Source organism: Rhinopithecus bieti, unplaced genomic scaffold (assembly GCF_001698545.2).
Source record: "Rhinopithecus bieti isolate Rb0 unplaced genomic scaffold, ASM169854v2 scaffold_3875, whole genome shotgun sequence".
NCBI classification, from domain to species: domain Eukaryota; kingdom Metazoa; phylum Chordata; class Mammalia; order Primates; family Cercopithecidae; genus Rhinopithecus; species Rhinopithecus bieti.
In genome coordinates, this window is record NW_016804422.1 from 1869392 (window position 1) to 1877774 (window position 8383).

At 53.8% G+C, this 8383-nt stretch overlaps 1 protein-coding gene across 2 annotated transcripts in view; it reads left to right on the plus strand.

Annotated features, from left to right (window-relative positions):
- The first annotated feature begins 531 nt into the window (after positions 1-531).
- Positions 532-8383, plus strand: part of QARS1 (glutaminyl-tRNA synthetase 1) — a 9973-nt gene continuing 2121 nt past the window's right edge. Inside the window, exons 1-23 of one of the 2 annotated variants that reach the window (XM_017868123.1) lie at positions 532-790; positions 936-1083; positions 1762-1871; positions 2028-2103; positions 2322-2386; positions 3250-3303; positions 3457-3517; positions 3817-3888; positions 4011-4096; positions 4275-4361; positions 5106-5205; positions 5318-5396; positions 5478-5586; positions 5685-5815; positions 5922-6014; positions 6128-6265; positions 6345-6432; positions 6523-6666; positions 6790-6894; positions 7087-7179; positions 7299-7426; positions 7521-7587; positions 7662-7787. In XM_017868123.1, coding sequence (XP_017723612.1) covers positions 674-790; positions 936-1083; positions 1762-1871; positions 2028-2103; positions 2322-2386; positions 3250-3303; positions 3457-3517; positions 3817-3888; positions 4011-4096; positions 4275-4361; positions 5106-5205; positions 5318-5396; positions 5478-5586; positions 5685-5815; positions 5922-6014; positions 6128-6265; positions 6345-6432; positions 6523-6666; positions 6790-6894; positions 7087-7179; positions 7299-7426; positions 7521-7587; positions 7662-7787 — 2277 coding nt within the window. In that variant the 5' untranslated portion in view covers positions 532-673. The remainder of the gene's footprint in view (positions 791-935; positions 1084-1761; positions 1872-2027; positions 2104-2321; positions 2387-3249; positions 3304-3456; positions 3518-3816; positions 3889-4010; positions 4097-4274; positions 4362-5105; positions 5206-5317; positions 5397-5477; positions 5587-5684; positions 5816-5921; positions 6015-6127; positions 6266-6344; positions 6433-6522; positions 6667-6789; positions 6895-7086; positions 7180-7298; positions 7427-7520; positions 7588-7661; positions 7788-8383) is intronic. The other variant, XM_017868124.1, reaches the window with a different exon arrangement.

Below are 8383 nucleotides of genomic sequence, written 5' to 3' on the forward strand. Positions count from 1 at the left end.
GGATTACAGGCCTGAGCCACTGTGCCTGGCCAAGATTTTAAACCAAATCATCATAGAACTTATGTGAGGTCCCTCCTGGCCCAGACCCATCCCTTCCCTTTCCTGGCCAGCTGTGTCCAAGTGGGCACATGAAAACCGGCGGACTTATGGGGTCCCTGAATCGGTCATTCCACACATTCTCTGCGATGCAGTGTGGATCAGGGATTTCCCGGGTTTCATTTTGCTCAACTGTTTCCATGACAACCCCAAAGTTGTGGCATCAAAAGCGCGACAGGGACTCGCATTTGCCCCCGAGGACAATTACTATATTAAGATGGGGTTCCCAGGGCTGAAGTAGAAAAGTCACAGCAAAACCACGCCTGTGTCTTCCTCCTGCCTCGGGGCCGAACACCTTCCTTCCAGGTACGTGGCAAATATCTCCAAAAGCCCTGCCGCCCGCCAACACCCCTTCAAGTGCCCAGTTCCACGGAGGCGGAAGCGAAGCCCCTGGAAAAGCCGGTTTGTCCGCCCTGTGTTCTTTAAATAGGGTAGACGACCTTGGAGCGCCCCGCCCCCTACCGCCAAGGAAGGACACCATTGGCTCTTCCCGGAGGCTTCGCTCTCATTGGTCAGCGAGTGAACGCCGACCTGCAGACGCGGTCCTAAGTTTCTTTTGGTTTCCGGTGTCTCTGCGATGGCGACTCTGGACTCCCTGTCGCTCTTCACTGGCCTCGGCCTGAGCGAGCAGAAGGCCCGCGAGACGCTCAAGAACACGGCTCTGAGCGCGCAGCTGCGCGAGGCCGCTACTCAGGTGCGAGCCCCTCTGCCCCCGGCCTGGTTTGCGTACCAGGCTGCAACGCAGCGCGGGGCGGGGTCCAGATCCCGACCTGCCCTACTTGTCCTGCTCTTTCCTCTCACTGAGCGCGGGGCTTCTCTCTTGACCCCTCTGACCCCAGGCTCAGCAGACCCTGGGTTCCACCATTGACAAGGCTACTGGGACCCTGTTATATGGCTTGGCCTCCCGACTCAGGGATACTCGGCGTCTCTCCTTCCTTGTAAGCTACATAGCCAGTAAGAAGATCCACACTGAGCCCCAGCTAAGCGGTGAGACCCCTACCTGTCCTGCCAGTTCGCACCAATGCCTCCCTTCAGCCAAGACCCCTGTCTTCCCTTTTTGCCAAGTCCTCCAGTTTCTTCCTAGACACCTGGTTCTGCACAGGCACTGAGGCATGGAGGGGGTGGCCTATGGTGAGACTGACAAGGGAACTGTCAGGGTCTGAGGGGGATCCACTCTCGACACGTGCTTCTTTCTTCCCTGTGTCCTCTAGGGTGGTGGTGCCAGGGCTTAACTTTTCTTTTTTCTTTTCTTTTTTTTTTTTTTTTTTTGAGACGGAGTCTTGCTCTGCCGCCCAGGCTGGAGTGCAGTGGCCGGCGCTCAGCTCACTGCAAGCTCCGCCTCCTGGGTTCACGCCATTCTCCTGTCTCAGCCTCCCGAGTAGCTGGGACTACAGGCGCCCGCCTCGTCACCCGGCTAGTTTTTTGTATTTTTTAGTAGAGACGGGGTTTCACCGTATTAGCCAGGATGGTCTCGATCTACTGACCTCATGCTCCGCCCGTCTCGGCCTCCCAAAGTGCTGGGATTACAGGCTTGAGCCACCGCGCCCGGCCAGGGCTTAACTTTTCAGGAGGCCAGACTGTCCTTCGAGTTTCATGAGCTTGGGACCCTATCTGTCCACTTCTTGGAGCAGAGATGCCACAAACTCACGGGCTCTTTTTTCTCAGCTGCCCTTGAGTATGTGCGGAGTCACCCGTTGGACCCCATCGACACTGTGGACTTTGAGCAGGAATGTGGCGTGGGTGTCATTGTGACCCCAGAGCAGATTGAGGAGGCTGTGAGTCTTTCCCCAGGCATTGTCTGCCTCCCCAGTCCTGGCCATGGAAAGGAGTGGCTCAGTTTCCCTCCCCAGGAAGACCCAGAGTGAGGGTGTGGGTTCTCAGAATATCTCTAAAGGTGGCTTTCCTGAACCACATGGTGTGGCTTTCTGCAGGTGGAGGCTGCCATTAACAGGCACCGGCCTCAGCTCCTGGTGGAACGTTACCATTTCAACATGGGGCTGCTGATGGGTGAGCAGTGCCTGGAACGGGGCTATATTGTTCTCTCTGGTCATGCCTTTTCTTCTGGGCACAAGTGAGAGGGAGGTGGGGGAAGGAACAGGAGTCACTTAAAGTGGTCTGGCTGGGCTCAGGCTCTGGTTCTCGTGGTCAGCCAGGACCTTTCCTTGGAAAGGAGGTGGGGGGAGTACTTTTTGCTTTTCTGCAGCTCCTTGTGCCTATGCTTCTAGGAGAGGCTCGGGCTGTGCTCAAATGGGCAGATGGCAAAATGATCAAGAATGAAGTGGACATGCAGGTGGGCATGCTTCATTAAGCTGAAGCTGGCAAAGGCTGGTATGAACAGGGCCTGGAATCCACTAAGGGATAAAAGGCAGGAGGAGGGCTGGGCATGGTGGCTCACACTTATGATCCCAGCACTTTGGGAGGCCAAGGCAGGAGGATTACTTGAGCCCAGGAGTTCAAGACTAACCTGAGCAACATAGAACCCATCTCTACAGAAAATTTAAAAATTAGCCAGACATGGTGGTGTATACCTGTAGTCCCAGCAACTTGTGGGGCTGAGGTGGAAGAATTTCTTGAACCTAAGAGGTCAAGGCTGCATTAAGCTCTGATTGCACCACTGCACTCCTTCCTGGGGTACAGAGTGAGACCCTGTCTCAAAATCAACAATAAAAAAGGTGGGAGAGGGCTGGGCATGGTGGCTCACGCCTGTAATCTCAACACTATTGGGAGGCTGAGGTGGACGGATCACGTGAGGTCAGGAGTTCGAGACCAGCCTGGCCAACCTGGTAAAACCCCATCTGTACAAAAAGTACAAAAATTAGCTGGGCGTGGTGGCGGGTACTTGTAGTCCCTGCTACTCAGGAGGGCTGAGGTGGGAGAATTGCTTGAATCCAGGAGGCAGAGGTTGCAGTGAGCTGAGACCGCGCCATTGCACCTCCACACTGGGCAACAAGACCAATACTCCAGTCTGGGCAACAAGAGCGAGAGCATTTTAAGCTAGCAGACCCACATGAGAAGTGGTGGGATGGGCTAGGTAGGATCTTTCGGTCAGTACTGGTAGATAGGCCAGGAAGCCTTGGGTGGGTGGGTAGGATCAGTCAGGGGCTCTTTGAAAGAGGATACTCCTGTCCCTGCCTGACTCTGGTCTCTGCTCAGGTCCTCCACCTTCTGGGCCCCAAGCTGGAGGCTGATTTGGAGAAGAAGCCCAAGGTAGGGCTGGGCATGGCCCTGAGTCCCTGAGGGTGAGGTGAGGTATGGTGAGACTTCAGGTTGGGGAAGGAAGTGTCTGACCACAGTAATCCCAAGACCCTGTCCAAGAGAAAATTTGATGCCATTTTCTGAAGCACCTGGGGCTTCTTTCAGGTGGCAAAAGCTCGGCTGGAAGAAACAGACCGGAGGACAGTAAAAGATGTGATGGAGAATGGTGAGAAGCTTGAGGCTCCTGTCACAGCATTCAGCTCCCTGACTCTGAGCCTCCTCAGAAGAGTCCTTACAGGCTCCTCAGGCACTTGGCTTACTCAGTACCCTGACTTCTGTCTCAAGACTGGGATTCCTGGTGTTTCCTTTGTTCCCTTTGCCCAGAGACTGGCATGAGAGGCCTCAGATGTCTGGCTCTAGATCTCTCTGGAATTGAGGGAAGAGGGGTCTACTCAGTTCTGTTCTGGCTGTAGGATATGGTAAATGTATCCAGAGGACAAGTTTTCCTTGTTTTGTTCCCCACAGGTGAGACTGCTGACCAGACTCTGTCTCTGATGGAGCAGCTCCGGGGGGAGGCCCTTAAGTTCCACAAGCCTGGTTAGTGGGCATGTCAAAACCCTGGGGAGGGCTGGATCTTGGCAGCAGCTCCTATAGTCAGGCCCCTAGGGTCAGAGGCTTTGGCTGCAGCCTGGTCCTTAGGCTTATTCTGGTCCTGGCAGGTGAGAACTACAAGACCCCAGGCTATGTGGTCACTCCACATACCATGAATCTACTAAAGCAGCACCTGGAGATTACTGGTGGGCAGGTATGTGGGAATGTGGTCATGTGAGCTTGTGCCATCAAACACCTGCCTGAGTGCCTGGGCTGCCTCCACACTGCCCCATCTCACCCATTACCATGGCCTTCCTGGGAGGGAACTTCTGTTTCTTTAGGGTCATCTGAGCTCTGACTTTATTTCTCTTTTCCCATCCCCCTTATTTTAGGTACGTACCCGGTTCCCGCCAGAACCCAATGGAATCCTGCATATTGGACATGCCAAAGCCATCAATTTCAACTTTGGTTATGCCAAGGTAAGCATGTGTCTAGGCACCTGGCAAGCAAGATGACCACTAGAAGTTCCCATGAGTGGATACCATGTCCCTGCCTTGCTGTCTGCTCCCAATAATGTACCCAGGTGGACAGACACCACGGAAAGGAACCACATGTGTGACAGATACCTAGGAATCTATTGAGCTTATTGGAATAAATAGCTCCCTCCCTCTGAGGAGTCAGTGAGTTCAAATTTGGGGGAGTTGCCAGTGGAGTCCCTAGGCCTAGAAAGATGCTATGCTGTCTGTCCCAAGTTGGTGTACGAGATGCCTTATCTAGACATTTAGATGCAGGAAGGTGAGAAGCTCTTGAAAGCATTTTTGATTCTGACATGAGGCCAGGTGGGGTGGCTCACGCCTGTAATCCCAGCACTTTGGGAGGCTAAAGTGGGTGGATCACTTGAGGTCAGGAGTTTGAGACCAACCTGGCCAACATGGTGAAACCCTACCTCTACTAAAAATACAAAAATTAGCTGGCCATGGTGGCACATGCTTATAGTCTCAGCTACTGGGAGGCTGGAGGAGAAACCCGGGAGGTGGAGGCTGCAGTGAGCCAAGATCGTGCCACTGCACTCCAGCCTGGGCGACAGAGCGAGACTTCATCTCAGGAAAAAAAAAAAAAAAAAAATCTGACATGAGAGTGCTCTGTGAATATCCTAGTTTGATGAACAGCATTGTGGGGCTAATGGATGATGTGGGAGTTCACAGGTGGTGTAACTTTCCTAGGCCAACAATGGCATCTGTTTTCTGCGTTTTGATGACACCAACCCTGAGAAGGAGGAAGCAAAGTTCTTCAGTGCCATCTGTGATATGGTGGCCTGGCTGGGTATGGACTGGACAAAGCCTAGAAGGGCTGGTGGTTAGTGGGCCTCTCCTTGGACCATGGCCTACCACTGGTTTCTGGCTGGCTGCTCATACTTTGTCTCATTTTGCTCCAGGCTACACACCTTACAAAGTGACATATGCCTCTGACTATTTTGACCAGCTATATGCGTGGGCTGTGGAGCTTATCCGCAGGTAAGGCCAGGGCCATGACGTAGAGCCAGGCAGGCTGACTAGGTCACAGCCGTGCTGGGCACTCACACCCCTTCCCCACAGGGGTCTGGCTTATGTGTGCCACCAGCGAGTAGAGGAGCTCAAAGGACATAATACTCTGCCCTCACCCTGGAGAGATCGTCCCACGGAGGAGTCACTGCTGCTCTTTGAGGTGGGGTCCTAGAGGAACATCTGGGTTTGGGTGGGCCAAGGTGCTCAGAATGAAATGCCCCTGTGCTTAGAGACAGCCTGAGTCCTTGTTCTCCTCAGGCAATGCGCAAGGGCAAGTTTTCAGAGGGCGAGGCCACACTACGGATGAAGCTGGTGATGGAGGATGGCAAGATGGACCCTGTAGCCTACCGAGTCAAGTATATACCACACCACCGCACAGGGGACAAATGGTGGGTGTAGAATGGAGTGGGGTGGGGGGCTGTGGAGCAGGACGATAGGCCATGGGATAGGGCAGAGTAGGGCTGGATGGTAGGGCCCACTGCCTATGCCCCACAGGTGCATCTATCCCACCTACGACTACACACACTGCCTCTGTGACTCCATCGAGCACATCACTCACTCACTCTGCACCAAGGAATTCCAGGCCCGGTGAGGGAGCTGGGTCCATGGGGTGGTAGGGCCAATGGAATTCCAGCAGCCCTTCCTGTGGTCTCTGCCTGGTTCCAGAGCTGGCCAGTCCTAACCCTACTCTCTCACCCCAGACGCTCTTCCTATTTCTGGCTTTGCAATGCACTGGACATCTATTGCCCCGTGCAGTGGGAGTATGGCCGTCTCAACCTGCACTATGCTGTTGTCTCTAAGAGGAAGATCCTCCAGCTTGTAGCAACTGGTGCTGTGCGGTAGGTGTGGCTGTTTGGCTTATGAAAGGTTAATGGCATGCACTCCCAAAGGCCTTCTCACTAACCTTCTTATCCACAGGGATTGGGACGACCCACGGCTCTTTACACTCACGGCCCTGCGACGGCGGGGCTTCCCGCCTGAGGCCATCAACAGCTTCTGTGCCCGGGTATAGCCCAGCAGGTTGGGTGGACAGATTGAGGGTTGAGTGTGGCAGTTTGTGATTGTAGCTGTGACTGATGCTGAACTTTCCTGCCAGGTGGGAGTGACTGTGGCACAGACTACAATGGAGCCACATCTTCTAGAAGCCTGTGTGCGTGATGTGCTCAATGACACAGCCCCACGAGCCATGGCTGTGCTGGAGTCACTACGGGTCATCATCACCAACTTTCCTGCTGCCAAGGTGGGCCTGCCTCAACATGTGTGTTGCACGTGTGTGTATGTGTGTGTGTAGCTGGGGATACACTTGGCTCTGGGCATGGAGGTCCTCATGCTGAGTATGACTCATACCTGTCTCCTGCTATAGTCCTTGGACATCCAGGTGCCCAACTTCCCAGCTGATGAGACCAAAGGCTTCCATCAGGTTCCCTTTGCACCCATTGTCTTCATTGAGAGGACTGACTTCAAGGAGGTAAATGGTGGGGGTGGAGGGTCCCGTTTGCTGCTGAGTCTGGTCCTGGCAACCTTTCATCTCCTTATCGCTGTCAGTCCATCTACTTCCTGCTTCAGATGAACCAATCCTTGCCAGACATGGGGGTGGGGAAGCTTCACCACTTGTTTGACCCTTGCAGCCTCTTGTGTTTACCCCACATCCTATGTCTAGGAGCCAGAGCCAGGATTTAAGCGCCTGGCTTGGGGCCAGCCTGTGGGCCTGAGGCATACAGGCTACGTCATTGAGCTGCAGCATGTTGTCAAGGTGAGAGCCAGCTGCAGCCTTCCTACTGCAGTGCCTGCTGGGGCCAGGATGTGAGTGTAGCCTGCAATCCTGGTTGTGGTTCCTGGATCTAATTGCTGCTCCCCTCCCACTACTTCCAGGGCCCCAGTGGTTCTGTAGAGAGTCTGGAGGTGACCTGCAGACGGGCAGATGCTGGAGAGAAGCCAAAGGCCTTTATTCACTGGGTGTCACAGCCTTTGATGTGTGAGGTTCGCCTCTATGAGCGACTGTGAGTGAACAGAGATGGGGTCGGGGCAGGTACAAGATGCACATTGCCTGCTGTGGCTGTCCAGCTGGGGGTATGACCTTCACTCTGGCTGCAGATTCCAGCACAAGAACCCTGAAGATCCTACTGAGGTGCCTGGTGGATTCTTAGGTGACCTGAACCTGGTAGGTTCATGAGGTTTGGGGTTGGGGAGGTAGGCCTTCCTGGTTGGATGGTTGCCTGAGTTCCCTGCCTGCAGGCATCACTACACGTGGTGGAGGCAGCATTAGTGGACTGCTCTGTGGCCCTGGCAAAACCCTTCGACAAGTTCCAGTTTGAGCGTCTTGGATACTTCTCCGTGGATCCAGACAGCCATCAGGGAAAGGTGCTTGACTTTACCCGCTTGCTCTCATCGACAGAAGTGACAGTGGCTGCCATTCACTGTGCCAAGTGCTCTGGATATATTCCCTTAGTTAATCCACACCACCTGAGGGAGGTGGTATTCATATTCTACTAATGGGAAACTGGCACTGAGGATATTAAGTCTATGCACAAAATTTTGTATGAAGACTGCTTTTTTTTTTTTTTTTTTTTGAGACGGAGTCTTGCAGTGTTGCCCGGGGCTGGAGTGCAATGGCGCCATCTCGGCTCACTGCAACCTCTGCCTCCCAGGTTCAAGTGATTCTCCTGCCTCAGCCTCCCAAGTAGCTGCGATTACAGGCACCTGCTACCATGCCCGGCTAATGTTTTATATTTTTAGTAGAGAGGGGGTTTCACCATGTTGGCCAGGATGGTCTGGAATTCCTGACCTCATGATCTGTCCGCCTCGGCCTCCCAAAGTGCTGGTATCACAGGCATGAGCCACTGCGCCAGACCTTTTTTATTTTTATTTTTTTTTAATTATTATTTTTTGGGGCCTGGCATGGTGGCTCACACCTATAATCCCAGCACTTTGGGAGGCCAAGGCGGGCTGATCACCAG